A 26,819-nucleotide genomic window follows, 5' to 3' on the forward strand; every position below is an offset into this window, starting at 1 on the left:
TGGATTCATCATGGTAAAACGGTTATTGTTAACGACGAGAATGAGGAGGAATACGACGACGAAACCATAGAATCACTGTCCTAATATTCAGCAGAGCATGATACACGAATGGATTTCGAGTTTGGCAATGAACAAGGTGGTGATGCTGGTGGTTGGGATGGTAACGACGAAGGTGGTGCCAATAATGATGGTGGAGCACGTATCGGGGATGAAGATGATTTGGAGGACATGATTCGAGCCCTTGGATCAGAGATTTTACTAAATAGCCCGAAAGGTATAGAAAATTTGAAAAGGGTGACAAAAGCATCGAAGGAGACTGTGTATGGTGTTGAAAAGGGTTGTTCGACACATTGGACATTGCTACGTTTTGTGCTTGAGCTGCTCATCCTGAAGGCTAAGTACGGCTAGTCAGACTGTAGTTTCAATGATCTATTACATCTCCGGTCATGGGTGCTGCCACAACCAAACTCAGTTCCCACCACCAACACATATCGATTCTCAAGACGTATACATATCGACAATCCTCATTAGCTTATATGTTTGTATACATACTTGTAACGTTCACTTTTGGATACTAACAAGTTGTATTTGCTAAAATAATTCGAACAAGGCATTTAGGTTCTATGTCACTAATCACCATGGAAGGCATGATCCAGCAAGGAAGGAAAAGCTGGCTATAAAAACACTATGTGCGGTAAGTGTAACTTACTTCTTTAGTACTCCATTACATGGCTGTCAAAAGCATTACTTAACATTTTCATATGCAAAACACACAGTGCCCCAAGCAGAAGCCTGGGAGTGTACATTGTGGATACTATATATGTTCTATAATGAGTAACACCGGTGCCTACAGGAGACACCCCTTAAGGGTAAGTTTGAACCTCTTCACCAGTAGTATAAAAACTTCGTAAATGGTATGAAATACTAAACCGAAACTTGTTCTCTTGTAGTGGAGAGAAGAGAAAGGAATGAAAAGAGATCCATACAAGGATGACGAACTCTTAGAGCTTGTCGGCGACCTTTGCAACTTCATATTGGACCAGATTGTACACGTCAGAGGCGTCTACCATGACCGAGAGTCTGAGTTAGGTACAAATCCTTAGTACCAACACCTTCGTGAGACTGAAAGGCTAGCTCTAGGACGTTGATAACAATGTGTATGGAATTTATATATTTAATTATGGATTGTATATATTCTTGTGAATTGGACTTGTAATTGTAGTTTATAGAATAATCTTGTGCTTGTAGTCGCGGTCGCGGGGCGTTCGGCAACGCGAACGCGGTTCGGAACGCTGGTCGCGGGGTGTTCGGCAACGCGAACGCGGTTTGGAATGTTGGTCGCGGGGCATTCGGCAACGCGAACGCAGTTCGGAACGTTGGTCGTGGGACGTTCAGCAACGCGATTTTGAATTGTAAATTTGAATTTTTTTTTACGGGAAAACATACTGTAGGGGCGGTTCTACAAATACCTGTTTGTAGGGGCGGCTGGTACTACAACCGTCCCTACAAATCGATTTGTAGGGGTGGCTAGTAATACAAGTCACCCCTACAAATTGATTTGTAGGGACGGCTTGTAATATAAGCCGTCCCTACAAATCGATTTATAGGGACGGCCTGAGAACCGTCCGTATAAATGCATGATTTGTAGAGACCCTTGCGTAGAGACAGCTGGACAAACCGCCTCTACAAAAGGGTTACCAGCCGGCCCTAGAAATATTTTTTTAGTAGTGAAAAATACGGAGCCTGCAACCTTTTGCAGCATTGTGAGTTCTGAGGGGACGTGCAGCGCAAAGCTAGCGACCTTGTTCCTCTCCGACAGACCAGATAAAAACGTAAATTCTATGTTTTACTGCGTTACGTATCGGTAGTGAATGAATGAATTATCCCTTTACATAGATCCCATAAGCTGAACCTTTTTTAACCTCTCGTTTCCTTTTTATTTAAAAGAATATAAGATGGAGTAACAAATACGTTTTGCAAGAGCCTGCTTAACTTACCTTTCTAGCCCAACAAAAGTCTCTCTCACGAACCATACTCTCCCTCCCAAAATAAGTGCACATATCGCATCCCGCTGAGTCAACTCAACTCAAGTTTGATCATCCCTCAAAAAAATACTCAAGTTTGATCAAATATATACCAAAATGTACTAATATTTATGTACTAAATAAATATTATTAGATTAGTTATGTTACTTATTTTCATAGTAAATTTATTTAGAGATAGAAATATCAATACTATTTTTGATAAATCTAGTCAAATTTAAATTCGTTTGACTCCTTGGGATTTGAGATGTCCACTTATTTTGGGACGGAGGGAGTAGTACAATAATATTTCTTTATGCATTCCTCCCTACAACTAATTAATCAAATGCAGCTATGCATGAGTTTTAGATCTCGTCGAGCACTATTACTTTTGATATAGAGTGTGTCTCTATCCAAGGTCATTTGAAAACTTCAAAATTTAAAATCTGATAACTTCATTTATATATGGAACCCTAAATGTTCTCAAACAAAACTTTTTGTCAACTACAAAGTTTTAGATCTCGTCAAGCTATACAATTTTAATATAAATTTTGTCTTTATCTGACTTCATTTTGAAAATGTTATGAACTTATTTGTGCCGCGGCTATTTTTAAGGACAATTGACTTAGTCAACTAACCCTTAAAATTGATTTCTAGGGATTGTGGTCTTAACAAAACCGCCCCTAAAAATAATCTATTTTCATAGGCGGTTGACTTAAGCAACTGTCCCTAAAAATTATATGATTTTTAGGGGCGGTTCTTTTAAGCCATCCGTCCCTAAAAATATAGTAAACCGTTATTGAAAAATATACCTATTTTTAGGGACGATCAATTCAAAAGAACCGCCCCGGAAAATGGGTTTCCAGAGGCGGTTTGTAAGCTATAGGTGTGAAAGTGGTGTGGATAACTCACCACTCCGATTTGAATCCAAAATTTTAGGATATGGAGAAGAATTTTTAATATCCATGCGAATACAGATAATTCGAATCTAATTATATGCGGATGCAAAGTAGGATTGGAATAGGCAAAATCCGCGCGATTGTGGATTGTCCCCAAATTCTATGTAGATTATCCGATGCTTAAAATAGGATATGCGATTATACTTTCTTTCACTTGACGAAAACCAAGAGGAATGAAGAATTTAGAAAAAGCTTGTTAGTAGAGAACACTAATTTTGTGATGTGGTTGTTTGAAGTTCTAGTTTTTGAATTGAGAAATTGCTGGATGTTATTACTTATTGGTTAATAACTTATCATTTGTGAGTGAAGATACCATGTTAGGTGTTAATTGTGTCGGTATGATAGCAACAACATGGAATGCGACGCAAGATTATTATCCATTTCTTATTCTTGGTTCTTTACTAAATCATTTGGTGACAAGCATAAAATTCTCTATATATGCACATATTACTCAACTATTTAAATTTGTCTTTGATCCAATTCCGCTCCATATTTGTACCAGTTCCGATATTTGAAAAAAAAATCTGCATCTGCATTCACATCGTGTATTATCTGCTCCGCTTCGAATCCGACTAAGAAAAGCGGGTTAGGATATGAGGAGGCATTTTCGTTTTCATCCCTAGTAAGCCCCAGTGCTCATAGAGCTAGTTAAAATCAGTTTGCTGTGTAGAGCGTCTTTGGAAAAATAAGAGATGCCAATAAAAATAGTTTGTACTAGTGACCTATGATTTTTATGCTTCAGTAATAGCAAGTTTGGCCGGATCTTCTTTCGAAACATCAAGTATTTGTGAACCCTGGAGTAGCTACACCCCGATCATCAAATAACTTTTTTTTTTGCTCTGAATAACGAAGAATATAGCTCACTCTATCAAGGAAAAAAGAAGTTCACTAACATAAGCCTCATCAATAAAAAAAAAGGAAAAAAAAACAAGACGCTTGACACACGGGAATAATTGAGGAAGTCCCTGTCCCTTCTTTCAGTTTCAAGAAAAGGGTTGTGGTTGACCCGAATCCTAGAAGAAACTGGAAGGTTCATTCTTTCCTATGGTCAGGAAAACTCTGTCTACAGTGACGTATCTATTGATTCTGTTCTCAGACAATTTTTTTTCTCAAAACAAAATACGAAAGCATATGTTCATATACACATGTGCAGTGTCACATAACACGCATACTCTACCTTATTAACATCTTAGGTTGGCGGATCTTGCCATCTTGACGTTGATAAATTTAACTAAAAATCTCTGTCAACCGTTTGTCTACCACTGAAAAATAATAATTAGCCAAAAATATGAACTTTTGTCTCGAGCTTAGTTTTCTCTTTTATTTTTTCTTAATTGATTTGCTTGTCATTTTCTTAATTGATTTGTTTGTGAGGTTGCACCTATGTTTGAGCTCGATTAAGCATTAAGGGCCTGTTTGGATACAAGGGCTACAAATTAGCATTTCCCTTTTAGCCCTTAGAGACCCAAACAGTAGCCCTTCGTTAGCTCATTAGGGCATGTTTGGATCGCATGGCAAAAGTTTAGTCCTACACTTTTAGCCCTTTTTTGCCATAAGAAACCAAATTGGTGAGCTCAAAGTGAGCATGACTAAGTTTAGTCCATTTGCTCCACAAGGGGCCCTAAACTAGGCTAAAAGTGCCACAGAGGGCGCACTGGACATCCCATACCCCCCACCCACCCGGCGCTCTCATCCCTTAATTAAATGAGGGGCAAATCAGTCATTGTATGATGAAGGACTAAAGTTTAGCCCAATGATCCAGATGGTCCAGCAGGGTTAGGGGCTAAACTTTAGCCTATGGACTAGTGATCCAAACAGGGCCTTAGTCTGTTTAAGTTGGGTTAAAGAGGGCTAAAAGTACTAACATGTGACTTTACTCACTTTCTCTCTCTTCTCCCTTTCACCTGTTAGTCACCTTTATTTAAGCTTTAGTCACGTATCCAAACAACCAAAGAGACTAAGCTTTAGTCCCTTCTTTAAGAACAAATCTTTAGGCCTAGGCTAAACTTTAGCCTAAATGAAGTAGCAATATATACGGAGCCAACTTGCCAGCCAAACACCAGCACTAACAGAATGATTTCATATAGATGAACCAATCATGGAGCTTCGGGCAGGTGTTCTACTGCTGCCTCTACAAAGGTAGTGGTTCGGTTATGAAGGCCTGAAAGGACCTAGGATGTCGCCGAGAGGGGGGGTGAATAGACGTTTCTGAAACTTAACACCTTTAATTGCGGAAATGATTAGTAAAGGGAGTTTCCAAAATGAAAACTCCAAATAAGAGTAATACCACCCCTCACAAGTTAGCCACAGAGTATACAAGGTATGAAGAATATATCTAGAAGCTATAACCCTGCAACACAAAATTAGAATAGCGAATAAATATTTTCAGCACAGAGCTCTAATACCGGACGTGTCCGGTATGCACGGTTTCTGCAGAACAGCCCCAAACTTGCTCCTTTCGATTTCTATCTTCAAACCAAACTGTAGGTACCTACTAGAGATATCAATATACACAGAGAACCTGCACAAGAGTTGGAGCAACACAAATATCAAATGAAATGTGAATTGAGACACGATATTTGTTTTACCAAAGTTCGGACTCGTTCGAGTCCTACTCTCCGTTGAGGGGGCTGCGGGCAACCCAGCGAAGGTCAGCCCTAGAGGGTACCACGAAGGTCACTCTAGCCGGAGTCTTTTCCAACTCCTTTTCCTCCTTCCACTAAATGATTCCAAGGCGGCGGAATCGACTGTTATAACTTTCCGTAGCACACCACAATCTCTCGGGTGCTCTCCGGCGACGCCTAACCATCTAGGACCGAAGAGTCCAAGAGTAACAAATGCGAATCACAAGATTGACAATATGCACAAGTGCTCAAGTGGTGGCTTGCTCTCTTTTTCAAATTCTCTTCTTAACCCACAAATGGATTTTGCAATTTGTATCACACACTCACTAAGAGAGGGTTTAGGAGAGTTGGCAAGGCTAAAAAATGTGTGTGTATGTCAGCAGAATCAGCAGCCTCCAAAGGTGGAGGCTTGGGGGTATTTATAGCCCCCTTGAAAAACTAGCCGTTTTATAGCCATTGCCATACCGGACACGTCCGGTATGACTTACACTGCGCCAACGGTAACTAAGTTACAGTGAAGTTGTGAGGCGTTGGAACTCCCGATGAATGCCGGGACTTCCGACCGTCAGAACTTCCGACTCACGTCGGAACTCCCGACCCTCAGCAAATTTGAAAAACATGTAACTGAGTTAAAGTTAGTGAGGTGTCGAAACTCCCGACCCTCAAGGCTTTTGGAAACTAGCCGTTGGCTTCTGGTCATGCATACCGGACAAGTCTAGTATGAATACCGGACACGTCCGGTATGACCAGGACAGTGAACCCTCCAAGTCAATTAGAGTGCGAGACGTCAGAACTCCCGACCCATGCCGAGACTCCCGATCGTCGGAACTCTTGACTTACGTCGGAACTCCCGACGAACCAACCCGAGAACAACAGTTTTATAGCTGCTGGACAAATACCGGACACGTCCGGTATGAATACCGGACACGTCCGGTATTGCCAGACCAGCAAGAAATCAGTTAGCTCTTTTGTCTCTCAAATACTTAAAACTCACATGGGTTGGCTTAAGCACTTATGAATAATTATCTATCAACATGATGCATCCCTCTTAATAGTACGGCATACCTATTAAACTCAAGATCAAAGGAAACATGAATTTATACCACTTGAGTTGATCTCTTTTGAGTTGATGCCATCCCTTCCAATCTTCATCAAGTAAGGATGCAAACATGTTGATGTTGATCTTTTCACTTGAGCATAGCCATCTTGAGCATGTGACTTGATTCCATTCATCAAATTTGAATAATCCCAAATGTATCAAGTCACTTTCATCAAACACTCCATTATAGATTTGATCCTTCACATCAATATGACCATCTTAGCTTGATTAGTACCTCAACTAAATGCAAGTACTTTCTTCTTCACCCTAGCTAGGTTCTTCGGCCACCAAGCCATCGCTTGCCCTTCACCCTTGCTTAGTACGTCGAAGCCTTTCCTTGCTATCTTCACCATCTCAAGCCATCAAGTCACATCTGGTGTTGAATCATCCATTCATATGTATTGTTATCTTTTTTATTTTAATTTAGCAAGCTTCAAATATGAGACCATTGCATATGCAATCCCTCATGTCTCATTAACTAATAATCACGAGCTTGATTTCACATAGTACATGAAAATCCCACAATAAATAAGCCTTCACATGAATTCCATTTGCATTGTTGTCTTGTGCTTGAACTAGATTGTTTATACAACAACACATCATTTTGGCTTTCATTAAGTACCTGTGAGATAACCTATTACCTGTCCACACTTAGCAAACGGGTTAGTCCTTTAATCATGTTGTCATTCAATCATCCAAAACCCACTAAAAGGCTAGATGCACTTTCAATCTCCCCCTTTTTGGTGATTGATGACAACTTGATTAAAGCTTACACAAGGATATAAACATTTAAACTTTTGGGTTCAATGATTTATGAGAGGCTCCCCCTTAATATGTGCTTATGATTAGAATTCACAAAATGACCTCAAATGTCAATTACACATACTAAAACATATAGGAGACTCCCCCTAAATCATTGCATCCGTGGGGTGCATGTGTGTGTGACAAAGTGAAACCGTGATGCATATGACAAGATATATCACACAAGAATAAATAGAAAGGCATCACATCAAATATTTTCATTCTAGCATGCATAGTCCTTATGACAATAAATATAACTCATGTAATTCATACATAGCACTCATTACAAATTTTCTCAAGTCCATAAGCCACTGAAATATATATATTAAGATCATGTCTCACGAGATATATAGATAAAGCATAAGTCTCATCTCTCACATGATACATGTCTATCTCAAATCCAAGATACATCAATGAAGTTCAAAAACAAGAAACTACAGCCTGCAGTACATATCTTTAGGTATAAAGATAAGCAAATGAAACTATCCTGAAGCTTTAATCAGTCTCTCTCCCCCTTTGTCATCTATCACCACAAAAGTCCAACAATGACATACTAAGGACAAAGGGGCTACAAGCTGTCACTAATCTCTGGCATCACTCATCATCTTCATCTTTGTCTCTCCCAGCATCTTCGTCATCAGAGCGGGTAACACCAGCTGGACGAGAACTACCTGCACCAGAAGGGTCATAGCCACCAGAGCCGTAGTAGCCGCCACCACCTGTCAGGTCACTCCACCAATCTGTAGCATAGTCGTCTGCAGTGCTGGGACGTGGCTGAGAGTGAGTAGGCACATGAGCCTAAAGTGGTAGAGTGTCAGGGTGCTCAAGTGCCTGCTGCTGCTGCTGTCGCTGTATGAACTCAACATACTCTCTGTCATATCTGGCCTATTGCTACTCCTCAGTCTCCTGCTCACTAGCTGCCTCATCTAATAGTGGAGACCTAGGAGGCTCAAGCTCAAGCCTAGAAGCAATTTGCTTCAAAGTCCGAGTATCCTTCCTCCTAGCCTCCCTCTCCTTCTGCTGCCTGGTCTGGATGTCTCGGCACATCCCAAATATGGAGCTGAAAAGCCTGCGGATAGGCGAGGGAGGACTGCCACAGTGTGAAGTAGAACGTGAAGGAGCACGTGGTGAAGGTGAAGCTCCTACTGGTGCACCACTCCCAGGTGCATCTGCCTCTGGTGCTGCTGCTGCTCCTCCTGGTCCTGCTGGAGGTAACCCTGTCTCAGGTAGATCTACAACAATCTTCAGGGCCTTGTGAATCTTATCATACTCGAATATGTGCCCTGTCACCTGCTCGATCATATGCATGATATAAGGAGCAAAACCACATCCCTTGAGGGGCCTCTCTCCGACACTCCTGATCTTAGACCAAATAAAGTCAAACTAGCTGAAGGGCCGAGCATCAGGTGCCATCCTGTGGAGTAGGTTCCTAGAGTAATTAGCAATGTTGCCCTTGTCTCCACCCTTGTAGTCAATAGTCTTCCTGAACATCATGTCTAGGTATTTGTAGGTAGGGTGAAGACCTAGAACCTTCCCCACAGCTCCTCTCTCACCACCAGGAGGATACATATATGCGAGCTGCTCAGGAGGTAACACCTGCTCGGTGTGGATCCCGTCCCTCTAGAGATCATCCTCTGAGAAGCCAAGCTGGGCGGCAAAAACATCATAGTCAACACTATACCACTGGCCCTCAAGCATCCAGTGCATCCGCCTCTCATCCTCCTCAACGAACAGAATAGCATAGAACTGAGCCACTACCTCTGTGTTCCAGTCATGCTGGAACTCCATGATCTCATAAACTCCTGTGCTCTGGCAGATGGCAATGGCATGATCAACTGAGGCCTTCTGCAACTCTCTAATATATTGCCAGTCAATCCACTAAGACCTGGCAATCACTAGGTTCCTGGTGAGAATTACACTGGAGTAGAAGTCCAGGTGAAAGGCTATCTGGAAGCGGTGATCGTATTGAACCTTAGGTAAGCCCCTCGGATCAACCCTTTGCTCATCTCTAGCTCTCCTGGTCATATCCTTTCCCCTGTAGTCAACTCTGGGAACATAGGAGGGCACATTTGGTAGACGTGTCTCAAGGAGACCATAATGCATCCCCTGACTAGGCTGGTGCTGAACTGGAGGAACTGGCTCCTCCTCCTCAATCTCCTGCTCCTCATCTGAGCTATCACCATCTGATCCTCTGTCAGTGCTCTTCCTCTTTCTTTCTTCTCTAGACTCCACTCTGAACTCATCAGTGTCAGTGTCAGAAGAAGAGCTCCTTGATCCCTCTGCATACTGAGCTGTTGCACTAGAGGCAGCCCTGGTAGACCTCCTGCTGGTTGGCTTGAATCCAGGATGCATCTCCTGTCTCGCCTTCTTGTACTTCTCAAGTGCTGGATCATGCCTATGCTTGGACCTTGGCTCCTGTCGTCCACTCATGGCTGCTGTCCTATATCCAAAGATTTTCATAGAATTTTAGATACATGCCCATAACTTATTCTCGAATTGCGATTAGACATAGAATCTTTTATCTATGGTTTTACAATCATCTTGACATACAACTGTCAAAAAGTTTGCAAAACGTAGATACAAAAGAAGCTAAGCCTAACAAACAATTCTAGGATAGGATTGAATCAAAGGAGAGCAGAGAGCCTGCTCTGCTGGGCCATACCGAACACGTCCGGTATGGGCGACCAGCAACCCTAACTAGGGTTCCTTGATTCAAACCATCACGGATCAATTCCAAACTTTGGGCATTGCTTCTATATCACCAATGCAGCATATTTACCGAAGGAATTTCAAAATCATGCATTGACCATGTAGATCGGACGAGGTCCGTGATTAGGGTACCTTGAGAGGAGAGATGAGAAGGCGATGAGAAATTCAAGTCCCCGGGCCTTCAATCTTGATGCAAGCCTTCTCCAATGCGATCTCCTTCTCTCCTTTTTCTTAGTGAAGTCCTTGGTCGCCCTAGGTGAGGAAGAAGGGCGTCAGCTGGTTGGTTTTGGAAGAACAAGTCTGTCTGGGCCGAAGGGGTACGCTCGGTTATATAGTCTCGCTCATACCGGACACATCCGGTATACGCGAGCTAGCCCAAATTATTCCAAAATGTGTTTTCTCTTTTCCAATCCCCTTTTCTGTTATTTCTCAGTCCAAAAAGGTATATAATCTTGATCCAAACCGAGTATCATCACTTTCTTTATCCAATGCCATGAAATGATTTTCTCTTATCCAAATATTTGGCATAAACAAGATTTCACTTACTTGAGAGAGAAAGGGTGAGACAAAGTAGATTGTGGACTTAAGAAAGCCATGTCATGTGTGATTAGCCAATCAAACAATCAAGGAGAGCTATAATCATCACATGACAAGGCTAGGTCACAAAGACCAAGATTCAAATTATTTTTCAAATTCACACCACCTACACATGCTAGTTAAGGGTTTTGAAAAACATCTCTCCTATGTCACACAAATGCACATTCTAACATATAAAGGACCTTAGATGCACTTACAATGTATGTATGTAAACATATACCTTTGCCTTGAGCCCACAAGTATACCACTAAGAAGATAAACAACATGATGATCTTTATGTTGACCTTAATTGCCAAATAATCATGCTAGATACATTTTCATCCAAAGAACTACAAAGAATGCTAGATAAATTTGTTAGTCCACAATGGTGCAAAATAGAAATTTAGCTCCCCCTAAATAAGTGCCTCATGTAATTTGAATGACTTTCAACAAGCACATTATTCTATTAAGAATTTGGGAGTCAATTTTCTATTTTGAACCACAACCAAATAATTTGCCATATTTGAAAATGAGTTCAAGAGATGCTCACAATCCACTTAGTTTTGATAAAACACAAGCTTCTGAGTAAGTTAAGGATATATGAAAAAAATACGGAATAAAGACTCAGTTGTAATTCAAATTGTGTTATGGTTGCTGCAATACCGGATACGTCCGGTAGGTATACCAGACACGTCCAGAATACACAGAACAGAAACACTCGATTTCTGTTCCTAGTCATACCGGACACGTCTGATAGTAATACCGATGTGATCACAACCTCATGAGCTACCTCAAGCATGAAGCTTGATTCTACTACTTTATCATGAGACCACTTTGGATGAACATAGTTTGCTTGTAGCACATTATACTTGTTTGATAGTTCATCTAGCCTTGCCTTGAGCTCCAAGTTTTCCTTCTCTAGTTGTGAAATACTAGAAGAGGATTTAGTAACTAAAGCATGCTCAATTGACAATTTTTCATACCTTTCACTTAGAGCCTTTAGTTCTTCCATCTTGGAGATGAGAAACAATTCTTGCTTTTGAAGTGATTGCTCTTGCTTCTCAATCTCTTCTTCAAGCTCATCATTCTTTTCAACTATCTTCATGATGATGAACTTGTCTTTGCGGTTGAGATGATCAAGGTTGTAGTTGTCTTCAACTTCAACATTACTCTCATCTTGATCATCTACTTGTGCTTTCTCCTTTTCTTGATCTTTCTTGTTATTCTTTTTCTTGCTTTTCTTGGCCATGAGACACAAGTGATGAGTATCATGAGATACTGAGGTTGACTCATCACTTGGTTGCCTCTGGGCTTGAGCATCGTTGCAAACAGCTACTTGCTGGTCTGCTGCCACGGCCATACCGGACACGTCCGGTAGGCATACCGGACATGTCCGGTATGTGCAGGCAGACAGCAGGTCATGCGCTGCTTGCTCCAGCTCGGCGCTCTTTAGGTCTTGTGAGGCTTCTTCGCTGTATGATGACACAATGGACATACTTTTCATTGACTCGACCTCAAGTGCATCATCACATTTGGATTTTCCATATAAATCAAAAAGTCTAGTCCAAATGAGATGAGCACTCTTCGGAGGTGGTTGTCCATTGAAGATTGCCTCATCTTGAACCTCTACACTCAATGTACTCAAAATAATATTAATAGCTTGAGCATTGAGTTGCACGCATATCTCTTCCTCTTTTGACACATTTTTGTAGTTGCTCCAATCAACTATAGGAAGATGTATGCTTGCATTCACAATATGCTCAACAAAAGGACTAATATCTCTAAAAGCATTTAGTACATGTATTGACCAAGTTAGAAAGTTTGAACCATCATTTTGGAGAAGCACCGGCTCCAACTCGATAGACGTCGACATCCTTTTCTCACGGCGGTGAAGCTTTAGGTGAGAACCTCACTCTGATACCAATTGAAAGGACCTAGGATGCCACCGAGAGGGGGGGTGAATAGGTGTTTCTGAAATTTAACACCTTTAATTGCGGAAATGATTAGTAAAGAGAGTTTCCAAAATGGAAACTCCAAAGAAGAGTAATACCACCCCTCATAAGTTAGCCACAGAGTATACAAGGTATGAAAAATATATCTAGAAGCTATAACCCTGCAACACAAAGTTAGAATAGCGAATAAATATTTCCAGCACAGAGCTCTAATACCAGACGTGTTCGGTATGCACGGTTTCTACAGAACAGCCCCGAACTTGCTCCTTTCGATTTCTATCTTCAAACCAAACTGCAGGTACCTACTAGAGATATCAATATACACAGAGAACCTACACAAGAGTTGGAGCAACACAAATATCAAATGAAATGTGAATTGAGACATGATATTTGTTTTACCGAAGTTCGGACTCGTTCGAGTCCTACTCTCCATTGAGGGGGCTGCGGGCAACCTAGAGAAGGTCAGCCCTAGAGGGTACCACAAAGGTCACTCTAGCCGGAGTCTTTTCCAACTCCTTTTCCTTCTTCCACTAAATGATTCCAAGGCGGCGGAATCGACCGTTACAACTTTCCGTAGCACACCACAATCTCTCGGTTGCTCTCCGGCGACGCCTAACCATCTAGGATCGAAGAGTCCAAGAGTAACAAATGTGAATCACAAGATTGACAATATGCACAAGTGCTCAAGTGGTGGCTTGCTCTCTTTTTCAAATTCTCTTCTTAACCCACAAATGGATTTTGCAATTTGTATCACACACTCACTAAGAGAGGGTTTAGGAGAGTTGGCAAGGCTCAAAAAACGTGTGTGTATGTCAGCAGAATCAGTAGCCTCCAAAGGTGGAGGCTTGGGGGTATTTATAGCCTCCTTGAAAAACTAGCCATTTTATAGCCGTTGCCATACCGGACACGTCCGGTATGACTTACACTGCGCCAACGGTAACTAAGTTATAGTGAAGTTGTGAGGCGTCGGAACTCCCGATGAATGTCGGGACTTCCGACCGCCGAACTCCCGACTCACGTCGGAACTCCCAAGCCTCAGCAAATTTGAAAAACATGTAACTGAGTTAAAGTTAGTGAGGTGTCAGAACTCCCGACCCTCCAGGCTTTTGGAAACTAGCCGTTGGCTTCTGGTCATGCATACCGGACACGTCCGGTATGACCAGGAAAGTGAACCCTCCAAGTCAATTAGAGTGCGAGACGTCGGAACTCCCGACCGTCGGAACTTCTGACTTACGTCGGAACTCCCGACGAACCAACCCGAGAACAACAGTTTTACAGCTGCTGGACAAATACTGGACACGTCCGGTATTGCCAGACCAGCAAGAAATTAGTTAGCTCTTTTGTCTCTCAAATACTTAAAACTCACATGGGTTGGCTTAAGCACTTATGAATAATTATCTATCAACATGATGCATCCCTCTTAATAGTATGACATACCTATTAAACTCAAGATCAAAGGAAACATAAATTTATACCACTTGAGTTGATCTCTTTTGAGTTGATGCCGTCCCTTCCAATCTTCATAAGTAAGGGTGCAAATATGTTGATGTTGATCTTTTCACTTGAGCATATCCATCTTGAGCATGTGACTTGATTCCATTCATCAAATTTGAATAATCCCAAATGTATCAAGTCACTTCCATCAAACACTCCATTATAGATTTGATCCTTCACATCAATATGACCATCTTAGCTTGATTAGTACCTCAACTAAATGCAAGTACTTTCTTCTTCACCCTAGCTAGGTTCTTTGGCCGTCAAGCTGTCGCTTGCCCTTCACCCTTGTTTAGTACCTCGAAGCCTTTCCTTGCTATCTTCACCATCTCAAGCCATCAAGTCACATCTTGTGTTGAATCATCCATTCATATGTATTGTTATCTTTTTTATTTTAATTTAGCAAGCTTCAAATATGAGACCATTCCATATGCAATCCCTCATGTCTCATTAACTAATAATCATGAGCTTGCTTTCACATAGTACATGGAAATCCCACAATAAATAAGCCTTCACATGAATTCCATTTGCATTGTTGTCTTGTGCTTGAACTAGATTGTTTATACAACAACACATCATTTTGGCTTTCATTAAGTACCTGTGAGATAACCTATTACCTGTCCACACTTAGCAAACGGGTTAGTCCTTTAATCACGTTGTCATTCAATCATCCAAAACCCACTAAAGGGCTAGATGCACTTTCAATCTCCCCCTTTTTAGTGATTGATGACAACTTGATTAAAGCTTACATAAGGATATAAACATTTAAACTTTTGGGTTCAATGATTTATGAGAGGCTCCCCCTTAATATGTGCTTATGATTAGAATTCACAAAATGATCTCAAATATCAATTGCACATACTAAAACATATAGGAGACTCCCCCTAAATCATTGCATCCGTGGGGTGCATGTGTGTGTGACAAAGTGAAACCGTGATGCATATGACAAGATATATGACACAAGAATAAATAGAAATACATCACATCAAATATTTTCATTCTAGCATGCATAGTCCTTATGACAATAAATATAACTCATGTAATTCACACATAGCACTCATTACAAATTTTCTCAAGTCCATAAGCCACTGAAATATATATATTAAGATCATGTCTCACGAGATACATAGATAAAGCATAAGTCTCATCTCTCACATGATACATGTCTATCTCAAATCCAAGATACATCAATGAAGTTCAAAAACAAGAAACTACAGCCTGCAGTACATATCTTCAGGTATAAAGATAAGCAAATGAAACTATCCTGAAGCTTTAATCAGTCTCTCTCCCCCTTTGTCATCTATCACCACAAAGGTCCAACAATGACATACTAAGGACAAAGGGGCTACAAGCTGTCACTAATCTCTGGCACACTCATCATCATCATCTTCGTCTCTCCCATCATCTTCGTCATCAGAGCGGGTAACACCAGCTGGACGAGAACCACGTGCACCAGATGGGTCATAGCCACCAGAGCCGTAGTAGCCGCCACCACCTGTCAGGTCACTCCACCAATCTGTAGCATAGTCGTCTGCAGTGCTGGGACGTGGCTGAGAGTGAGTAGGCACATGAGCCTGAAGTGGTAGAGTGTCAGGGTGCTCAGGTGCCTGCTGCTACTGCTGTCGCTGTATGAACTCAACATACTCTCTATCATATCTAGCCTGCTGCTGCTCCTCAGTCTCCTGTTCACTAGCTGCCTCATCTGATAGTGGAGACCTAGGAGGCTCAAGCTCAAGCCTAGAAGCAATTTGCTTCAAAGTCCGAGTATGCTTCCTCCTAGCCTCCCTCTCCTTCTGCTGCCTGGTCTGGATGTCTCGGCACATCCCAAATATGGAGCTAAAAAGCCTGCGGATAGGCGAGGGAGGACTGCCACGGCGTGAAGTAGAACGTGAAGGAGCACGTGGTGAAGGTGAAGCTCCTGCTGGTGCACCACTCCCAGGTGCATTTGCCTCTAGTGCTGCTACTGCTCCTCCTGGTCCTGTTGGAGGTAACCCTGTCTCAGGTAGATCTGCAACAATCTTCAGGACCTTGTTAATCTTATCATACTCGAATGTGTGCCCTGTCACCTGCTCGATCATATGCATGATATAAGGAGCAAAACCACATCCCTTGAGGGGCCTCTCTGCGACACTCCTGATCTCGGACCAAATAAAGTCAAACACGCTGAAGGGCCGAGCATCAGGTGCCATCCTGTGGAGTAGGTTCCTGGAGTAATAAGTAATGTTGCCCTTGTCTCCACCCTTGCAGTAAATAGTCTTTCTGAACAGAAAATGAACTGGAGAGAGCCGTTTCGGAAATCGAGGCAGAAAATGAACTGGAGAGAGCCGGATTCGGTGAAGCCATGATTTCGAGCTTCTCCGGCTCCGTGTTACAGTACTGCTACAGTGACGGCTGTTCCATATGTTAGAAAAAATATGATTTGATATGATTAATATATCTTAGAAAAATCATATCTTTTTTTTTGCAAAATTAAATAAAGACAATTTTTATATGAAAATTATAGATCTCGACGAGATCTACAACTTTCTAGTTTTGAGTTTTTTTATTTGAAGTCGTTAAGATGCTAAAAAAAATTAATGACATATTTAGACTTAAGGGTATTTTCGACTTTCACACCTGCAGTTTGACGACATTAGAGCCCAGACTGACGGCAGTGGCATGGAGGGCACAAAAAAATTAGAGCAGTGGCGCTGAAGACCGCTGAACTTTTCCAGAGACACACAGAGCATCGAGATCTTTTTTAATGGCACACAAGGAATTCCCCCTAGATTTATTGTGCCTCGTTCTTAACATATACGGATAAATGTCGAATATTCCATATTTTTGTTGCATACGGATCTGGAATCAGATAGAGAAAAATAATGAAAAATAAAATCAGATACACCCATTTAGCATCATATTAGACACGGACGAATACGGATATCCATGTTACATGTTTTACGGATACAGATTCGGATTTCCATACGTCTATTTCTATTCCTAAGAGCCCATGTGCTTGCTGTCACCATTGCTTTAGCTGACAAATGCAGGGAGAAGGACTGGCTAGTGTTGGGTAGGTTAGCAGCTCCAGTTTTTCGTGCCTACGTACGAGTACGTGGTTTCCAAGTTTTTGCCGAAGCCAACGATGGTGAAGCATCGACCTGTTTGACTTATAAGCCACGATTAAAAATACAATTAGCTAATTTAATATAAAAAAATATTATTCATTAACTTAAATTATGATTTATACCCCCGGCGCGAACAGGCGAGCTGTTGCTGCCTGACGAAAATGGATATAGGGGCTTGTTTAGATGATGGTTGAGAATCAGTATTTTACACTGTAGTATTTTCGTTTGTATTTGATAATTATTGTTCAATCATGGTCTAATTAGGTTCAAAAGATTCGTCTCGTAATTTATAATCAAACTATGTAATTAATTATTTTTTTATCTACATTTAACATGTGTCTAAAAATTTGATATGATGAAAAGAGAGTGAAAAAACTTGGAATCCAAACAAGGCCTCGGTAAATGCAAAGCAGAAAGCAGTGCAGAATCAGCCGCAGGACTGGCAGGGGAATCCAAGCCGGAGCGTGACATCAGCCTACAGCCGCGCCGCCATGTCGTATGTGTAGTGTAGCCTTGTGTGCACCCTACCCAACGCGAAGAGCCCCGGCAAGACGTGTCCGCATCGAGCACCGTCCAACTCAAAACCCCAACGGCCGGATCCGACCCGGCGTGCTCTACATATCCGTCCCGTCACCCCGCTTCCCCGCTTCCTCTTCGCTTTTCTTCCCCCCAAATCTCGCGTGCTTGTCTGTCTCCGTGTCCTGCTCCGCCCCGCTTCCCCCAAGCGCGTGCGCCTCCGATCCAGCGGGTTCCGGCGCTGCGCCCGTCGATTGACGCGATTCGTCTGCCAGGGTACCGGCCGGCGCCTGCGCGCCCCGCGGATCGAGCACCGGGGTCGCCGGATTTGGGCGCCGCGGACGAGACCTAGCTCGGCGCTGGAGTTTGTGACGGAGCTAGCTTTGGCGTGGTTGGTGGAGGGGAGGAGGAGGAGGAGGAGGAAGGGAGCGGTCGGTCTCATATGCGCGTGACGGTCACGCCCAAGGACGAGGAGAGGATGGTCGGCTTGATGGCGCGGGAGCGGTCGCGGTCGGCGGTGGTTGCGGCGGGCGGAGATTTGGTCACTGCTCCCGGCGGGGGCGAGGGGTCGGATGGGGACTCGTCGGGGTCGATAGAGGAGATTTCAGCTGACGACTTCAGGAAGGACTCGTCGTCGGCGTTGGGCGGTGCCGCCGCGGCGGCGCCGGCGGGGCCGAGATCTAGGTCTTGGGTGGCCCCGCCCGCCGTGGGTTATATGGCGCGGAACTTTGGGCACGCCTTCAACAGCTTCGCGTGGTCGCAGGCCGTGCGGAACAAGCCGCTCGGACTACAGCCGCCGCCTGCCCCGGACGAGGACGAGGTGGAGCACGCCGTGGACGCTGCCTCCGATGGGGAGAAGGAGGAGGGCGAGATTGAGGAGGGGGAGGCCGTGGAGGCCTCGGCCTCGCCTGCCCGTGCCCAGCCTGAGACCATCGACTTGGACGCTGACGCGCCGGAGAAGTCAGAGTCGGTGGCTGGCGACGTTGCCGGTGCTGTGCCCGCCTCAGCTGCTGAGGAAGAGGAGGTGAACCTTGATCAGCGTGTCGGCAGTATACTGGAGGAGCTCGAGATGGTCTCCATTGAGGAAGCTGAGAAGTATGGACAGATGCTTCATGTTTTTGCTGAACAAAGGCTTCGTTTCGGACGAAGACTGAGAAAACCGGTTGTAACTGCTGCAATGTTGTGCAGGTCGTTTGAGGGTGCATGTAGACAACTGCATACCTGCTTCGAGAACCTGAAGCCGCTGTTCCAGGAACTGGAGAACGGGAGCCCGATGGCTATACTTGAACCCCTCATGCAGCAGGCGTTTATTGGAATTGACACACTCACCACTGTAAGGCCTACACCAAATGTTGGTTGGTACCCTCCCTTGATGTAGGGCTGATGCTTGTTGCGTACTGCAGGTGGCGATTTCGTATAACTTGCCAAGGAGTGAGCAGAATAAGACAACACTATTGAAGTATGCAATTGATCTTCAGCTAATTATTAACAGTTGAAAACTGCCACCACCACTTTTGTAACTGACATGATGACCATTGAATGATGCAGGTTGTTGTTCCACATAAAGAACAGATATTCAGACATGCTGACGCCTGAGCAGCGTGACGAGGTTAGTAATGTCTCCATTCCGTTTTGTTGCTTATGTGCTGAATGCTGAAGCCGCAACCTCAAATTTCTGTCCTGTTCCTGTGTATCAGTTGGACAGCCGCGTGAGGAAGTTAGTTTTTGGAGAAAAAGACAATGTCAGTGACCCAAGTACAAGTGGCACCAATGCGATAAATGTTCCAGCTCCATCTGGGCAGGTTTCATCCTCAGGAGGACTGCCATTTGAATCAGGTGCAGCAAATCCATTTAGTAGCTTGCCGAGGTTGGAAGTACCTGCCAAAAGGATTAGTCCCTTGTTGGATCTTCATGCAGATTATGATGAGAACAGCTTACCATCACCAACCAGGGATAATGCACCGCCTTTTCCTGTGCCAAAGCCTATTGGTTTTGGAGCATTTCCAATGGCACCTGAGAAGTTATCTTTCCCAGAAAGAGTTGAGCCTGCAAAGAATTCGTTATATCCATCCTTAAATGATCCTCTAAAGGCTGTCTCCTCATATCAGCAGAAGTATGGACAGAAATCTGTATTTCCAAGTGATGATCTACCAAGTCCAACTCCATCTGGTGATGAGGGTAAATCTGCAGATAAAGGTGGTGACATATTTAGTGAGGTTTCCAGCTTCCCTGTTCCAAAGAGTATTGCATTACCAAGTACAAGCCAGATGCCTGCTTCTCAACCTAGCACAGTCAGCAGCAGTGGTATTAGTTATGCATCTGGTCCACCTGGTTTTGCTAAACAAATTGAGCAGTCAGCTGCAGGTCCAAATCATGCAACTAAGGCAGCATCTAAAAGTAGAGATCCGAGGCTCAGGTTTTTGAACCGTGATTCTGCTGGTGCTACAGACGTGAATCGGCGTGCAAATTTTTCAGAACTGAAGGATGGGAACCTGGGTGGAGCGTCAGTTGGTAACCGTAAACACAAAGCAGTTGATGATCCTCAGGTAGATGAAAATGTGTTAAAAAGATTTAGGGGTGGAACTGCGAATCCTAGAGAAATGCAGCCTACAGGGAATCCCAATCAGCTTATAAACATTAGGGCTCCTACAAATAGTAGCGGTATCAATATGAAAACTCTGCAACCCCCTCAAACTACTGCTCCACATCCCAGTGCAGGTCCTGCTGGCCTGTTGCCTTCTATGTTGTTAAAGGACATTGCTGTGAACCCAACATTGCTGATGCATTTGATCCAAATGGAACATCAAAAGAAGTTAGCATCAGAAACTCAGGGTGGCATGTCTAGTGGGATGACCAACAATGGAATTGCAGGCACGGTTTTCACACCTGGCAATGCTCCGAAGACTACAGAAGCTGCACAAGTCCCCTCTGTTAGGCCACAGGTCCCAGTGCAGACACCTCCTTTGGTAAAGCTCTTTGTACTCTTAAGCGTCTTCTGTTGATACTTGACTACTTGTATACATCATTTATTTGCTTGATAGCTATTTCCTTTGGATCATTATATTCTGTAGTTTTAATGTGCTTATTAAGTGGTTAAATGATTAGAACCTGGGGTTGTCTCTTGTGATCCCATGTTGGCTCGTATGTTGTGTTAGTCAATAATTAGGTGTGTTAGTCAATAATTATGTGTGCTATCTTTACATTTAATGCCAGCTCTTTTTAGAGTATTACTAACTTTTGCTATTTCTGTAGGACTCACAAAATGATGGTGGAATCGTTCGCATGAAGCCCCGTGATCCACGGCGCATCCTACACAGTAACATAGCACAGAAATCTGACGCATTGGGCTTGGAGCAAGTGAAAATTAATGGAATTACCCAGCCAGACTCTCAGGGCACCAAGGACCAGACTAGTTCAATGCCTTCTCAACCAGCTTTGCCATCTAGCATTGCAAGGCCATTTGGCAGCACAAAACATGTTGATCCTGTCTCTAATTCACAGCTAGCTGCTACAGCTATTATGGCTCCTACACAACAAGCTTTGGGCAGCATAAATAAGGTGGACCCAAGACTAGCAGTTGAACAGAATGGACAAAATGCTGATGCAACAACAAATGATGCTTCTGCAACAGCACTTGAAGCTACGCAGCCTGTTAGCCCATGGGGTAATCTTGATCATCTCCTTGATGGATATGATGATAAGCAAAAAGCTCTGATACAGAAGGAAAGGGCAAGACGAATAACAGAACAGCACAAAATGTTCTCAGCGCGAAAGCTAAGCTTGGTGCTTGATTTGGATCACACCCTTCTTAACTCTGCAAAGGTATATTGATATTTTGGCATATGAGGTTATGAGTTTAAAGTTGCTTAATTATTTTTCTGTTCATGCGGCCCATACCTTTTCAGTTTATAGAAGTGGAACCCATTCATGAAGAGATGTTACGGAAGAAAGAGGAGCAAGACAGGACTTTGCCAGAACGTCATCTCTACCGTTTTCATCATATGAATATGTGGACGAAGCTGAGGCCAGGAATATGGAACTTTCTTGAGAAGGTTTGCTGTGTTCGCATTTTTTTGTGTGCAGAATTAAGTGTTTTTGCTCTGCTGTTAATTTTTTACCTGTGATGATTTGTGCAGGCTAGTAACCTATTCGAGTTGCATTTATACACTATGGGAAACAAACTGTATGCTACCGAGATGGCCAAGGTTCTTGATCCAACTGGGACCTTGTTTGCTGGACGAGTCATATCAAGAGGTGATGATGGTGATCCCTTTGACAGTGATGAGCGAGTGCCGAAAAGTAAAGATCTGGATGGGGTACTGGGTATGGAATCTGCAGTCGTGATCATAGATGATTCTGTAAGAGTCTGGCCTCATAACAGGCACAATTTGATAGTTGTAGAGAGGTATGCATCAATGCTTTCGTTCTTCCTAATGAACTGTTGTCAAATGCATCTGCCTAATCCCCTTTCCATGTGATTTTCTGCAGATACACCTATTTCCCCTGCAGCAGACGTCAATTTGGCCTTCCTGGACCATCACTTCTAGAGATTGACAGAGACGAGAGGCCTGAGGATGGTACCCTTGCTTCGTCACTTGCGGTATGGTACTTTTTTTCAACATATGTACCAACATGTGAACTTTGATTATACTCACGTGGTTCTCATTCTGGAAATAGGTCATTGAGAGAATCCACCACAATTTCTTTTCACATCCTAACCTCAATGAGGCTGATGTGCGGAGCATACTAGCATCTGAGCAGCGAAGGATCCTTGCTGGTTGTCGTATTATCTTTAGCCGGGTTTTCCCAGTTGGAGACGCCAGCCCCCACTTGCATCCTCTGTGGCAGACTGCGGAGCAGTTTGGTGCGGTCTGCACAAACCTGGTTGATGACCGGGTCACTCATGTTGTTGCCAACTCCCCTGGGACAGACAAGGTGAATTGGGCATTATCCAAAGGCAAATTCGTGGTGCATCCAGGATGGTGAGGAATATTGCTACTTCTATTTACATGAGTATTTTCTTTTCTATTTTATGACCTTTTTTTCTAACTTGTCGAGATAACCCATCACTTGATTGAAATTCTGTATCATGTTTGCCATAAACAGGGTAGAAGCTTCAGCTCTGTTGTACCGGCGCGCCAACGAACATGACTTTGCCGTCAAATAACACCCGTCCTGAGCCCCAATTCATCATATAGGCTCCAGGGAAGATTTCTTCTCGGGATGGGATATGTTCATGGTAACCTAACGTGATTAAAAAAACCATAACAACATATCTAAAACAGGACCATAGTAAGAAGGAAAACCACCACCAAAAGAATTCCAGGCCTTAAAAGAAACGGTAACGAAGAAAACGCTTTATGAAAGCCTGGAAAAGGGGACTGGGTCTGTGGTGGATGTCATTACCGAGGTGAGTATTTGGTCAAGATGTCTTTTAGAAAGAGCCAGCAAAGATGCGCGAAAAGGTGAAGATGAGCTGATGCTCACCGCCTCATCATCCTTTGTAACTTGTAGCAGTAAAAGTGGTGCAGTTTTGGTAATAGTCCTAGGTTCAGAAATGTTGCTTCAGGCCAAAGGGATTTGGGGGTTTTTGCCCGTTTTGGTAGCTGCCGCTTGTCGCCCATCGAAAGTGTGACCTGAACTGACAACGGCGGCATGAATCCTGGGACGGGGCATTTATAGGATGGGTTTGCTACGTCAGTATTTGTATGTGTGTTAGCTTGGGTGTAAAACTGGTTCCGTCTGTGCCGTCGAACGCTGCAAAGGCACGTGGACAGGGATACCTGGGGCCGCGCCTGCTGCTCTCCTAAACGTACTCTTTTTTTCGAAACTGAAGGCCGAAAAGAACCTTTTGTTCAGTTGGTTCAGTTGATGGGGTTGAAGAATTCATGGCGTCAGAGAAGAACCAGTTGGTTCAGGTAAATGGGTTGAAGAATTAATGGCGTCAGAGAAGAACGCAGAGGTTGTGATGGGTTGGTTGCTATGTGGAAGGTTGTTATTCCGAAAGGGAAACGCGAGACATGGTGAGTGTCAGCGAATCTAGGGCCACGTCATGAAAACCGACTCGTCTTCTAACCGAAAAGGCCAAAAACCGTTATGATTTAACCGTATCTGCGAGAATTGATTCTTTTGGGTTGATATTTGCTGACGGTTTTTTTTTTCCAAACAAGCTTTGGTTTGCGGCCTTACTGACAAGTATGTTTTAGCCATTTTGGTTGTTTCAACTTTCAATTGGATTTGGAGAACGATTATCCGTGCTAAAACTTTTTTTTGCAACTTTCAACTTCATACGTAAGAAAAAAAGTATACTTTATGATCTTTTGAACGACATGGACATTTTTCTGTTGTAAGTAAAATAAGAATGCTATTTTCCAGAAAAACCCCCACATTGAATCTAGGATCACCATTTTTGCATCACTATTTACTAGTCAGATACACTTATAGTCAGATATACTTGATAACCATTTTTTTAGAACATGTTACTGCTTGACGGGACTATATATTAATAGACTTACCATTTTATAGAACAAGTCATACGGTGATACTTTCCTTAAAAAATGTTAAAACTTATTGTTTCACATATTAGTAAACAAGTATTCACAAGAAAATATTAGCATAAAATGAACATGAAACAATGCATGATCCATCCAAATGCCAAGTAGTAATATTAAAAGCATATCCAAGATTCTTCTTTCTCTCTAAATCATCATTTGGAGGGTCATTTGTAAAAAATCATTATCTATATCTTTTCACTCTTTAGTAGTTTTTTGTCGGTGCGAAAAGTGATAAACAAGTAAATATTTGTCGTTTTGTCGTACGTTGTGATCGGATGTGGCCTAGTACTCAATGACACAGGTTTTATACTGGTTCAGGAAATGTGCCCTACGTCTAGTTTGAGTCAGTCGGTGACTTTATTCCTGAGCTCAGGTGCTCGAAGTTTGTTATGGGGTTACAAACGAGTGGGAGTAAGATGAGGGGTGTTAGAGGTCAGGTTGGACTTTGGACCGAAGGGCCGAGAGTGACGGGAGCTCCTACGTGCGTTAAGTATTGAAACGCATGCTCTGTGTAGCTTTAGAATGTTTAAAGCTAGCAGAGAATGAGTCGAAATGATTCGTCTATCGTCTGTTTGTTGTTGTCTGTCCCCATTGTGAGAGGGCACATCCCCTTTTATAGATGAAGGAGACTGCCTTACAGGTGAGAGAGAGTGTGTGCTACCTAGTCTTATCCACGCCGTCGGGTACAAGATGGTTTGTCGGCGTCCACAATACTGTTGACGCCCAGATGCATGTGGTAGACCCCATCGTGTTCTTCTGGTATGGTAAATGTCGGAGCCTACCATACTGTAGGACAAATGTCGGCGCCCACAACACTGTTCATGTTCTGTCATGTCTGGAAGGTTGCAGAGCACCCTTTTGACATGGTCTGGCGGTACTGTCCTACAGGTGTGCAGGGTACGATCCTCGGTATTGTGGCTAACTGGAGCGCCTTACCTTATCTGCTCTGCCTGGTTTCTTGGGTCCTCACCGAGCAGGCGTCCTCGGCCGGTCGTTCCCAGTTGGCTGCGACCGCGCCTGTCGGAGAAGAGCTGTAAGTAGAGGTTCGATGTATTCACGGTCGGAGTCGGAAGAGAGCGTCATCCCCTCCTTGGTCAGGCCTTCCGGTTGGCGACACGGGTCGGAGTCGGAAGCGAGCGTCGTCCCCTCCTTGGCCAGGCCTCTCGGTCGGAGACGCGGGTCGGAGTCGAAAGCGAGCGTCGTCCCCTCCTTGGCCAGGCTCCTGGTCGGAGACGCGATTGCTCTTTCGGTCTGTCGTTTAGGTATCTGGGCCGGCCTAGGAGTTGCGCGTCGTTCGTAACGTCGTCTGTTGGGGTGAGCTTTTGCTGGGGAGCAGGCCCATTAGGGACCCTAGGTTTATGAACCCGATAGGAGCCCCCGGGCGATTCGGGTAGAATTGTTTGGGGAATTTTTCATTTTGACAGCGGGTACGCGCGAGCGCACCCGGTGGGTGTAGCCCCCTATCCCCTGGACGATTTTGGGTAGAATCATCTGTGGGATTTTTTAACTTGCCAGCGGGTGCGCGTGAGCGCACTCGGTGGGTGTAGCCCCTGATCCTGCGTCCGACTGGTGAGTCGGTTGGAGGCTAAATATCTTGGTACTCTTTCCTAGGGCCGCAGACTCCTGTGTTTTTACCGTTCGGGGTGTTTGCCCATGTTTGTCCCATCCGTGACTTGCGGGGCCGGTTGTTTTTCCCGAGTCAGCGTCGGGCGACCTAAGCCCTTGAGCCTCGTTGGGTTCGGTAGGGGTTGGTCTAGTTTCGTGCGTTACCTCGTCCGTGGTTTCCGCAACCGAAGGGGCTGAGGTAACGTCGCTTGCATCGATGGCTCGAGTGACGCGCTCGGTGAGCTCACTAACGGGTGCGTTCGAGCGGAATCCGGGTCCGTTGTTCGTGACGGGGTTTGAGGAGCTCTTATCGGATATGTTCAAATGGGATCTGGTGTCCGTTGTTCCTGACGGAGACAGCATGGCCCGCACAGGGTGTCCTACTGCTCCTTACCTATCTCTCGGTAGTCGCTTGAGCCGTCCGATCGACTCAGGAAGCCCGTCGGTCTCTCCTCGATGGAGATCCTATTGTTGGGCCCTTCCAAGCCCTGCCTAGGAAGACAGAGGGCTGTTTACGTGCGGTTGCGCCTTGTTTCTTGCGCCCGGCGTGCGGTAGTGGTGGGCCATGCCCGGGCCATGTCTCGTCTAACCAGGCGTCGTTTTGTTCGGTAGGGCGCGTCCCATCAGTTTGGACACATCCTGCCGCATGCCTATCCGCAATTAATAGGGGAAGGGAGAATGTTTTTCGCCCCAATCCTTCCAACTGCTGCATCTCCTCTTTAAATAGGGGAAGGGAGAGGATTTTCGTCCCATTCCTTCGCCTATTCTCCAACTGCTGCCTCTCCTCCTTCACTCTCGCAAG

The 26,819-nt window shown here is 44.0% G+C and overlaps 1 protein-coding gene across 1 annotated transcript; it reads left to right on the forward strand.

Annotated features, from left to right (window-relative positions):
• The first annotated feature begins 18,005 nt into the window (after positions 1–18,005).
• LOC136483813 (RNA polymerase II C-terminal domain phosphatase-like 3) lies at positions 18,006–24,625 on the forward strand. Its single transcript, XM_066480981.1, has 11 exons — positions 18,006–18,953; positions 19,047–19,191; positions 19,262–19,317; positions 19,407–19,467; positions 19,556–20,824; positions 21,111–21,680; positions 21,764–21,910; positions 21,995–22,263; positions 22,347–22,458; positions 22,536–22,840; positions 22,965–24,625. The coding sequence occupies exons 1-11, from the start codon at positions 18,301–18,303 to the stop codon at positions 23,023–23,025; spliced, it is 3,648 nt and encodes a 1,215-aa protein (XP_066337078.1). The 5' UTR covers positions 18,006–18,300; the 3' UTR covers positions 23,026–24,625.
• The last annotated feature ends 2,194 nt before the right edge of the window (positions 24,626–26,819 follow it).

This window comes from Miscanthus floridulus, chromosome 9 (genome assembly GCF_019320115.1).
Source record: "Miscanthus floridulus cultivar M001 chromosome 9, ASM1932011v1, whole genome shotgun sequence".
Lineage (NCBI taxonomy): Eukaryota > Viridiplantae > Streptophyta > Magnoliopsida > Poales > Poaceae > Miscanthus > Miscanthus floridulus.

Excerpts from the sequence above, each read along its gene's own strand:
- LOC136483813 (XM_066480981.1), top strand. The coding sequence starts at position 18,301 with ATGCGCGTGACGGTCACGCCCAAGGACGAGGAGAGGATGGTCGGCTTG. Across the intron at positions 21,911-21,994 it reads TATGGAACTTTCTTGAGAAG|GCTAGTAACCTATTCGAGTT; the intron begins GTTTGCTGTGTT and ends TGATTTGTGCAG. Across the intron at positions 22,841-22,964 it reads TTCGTGGTGCATCCAGGATG|GGTAGAAGCTTCAGCTCTGT; the intron begins GTGAGGAATATT and ends TGCCATAAACAG.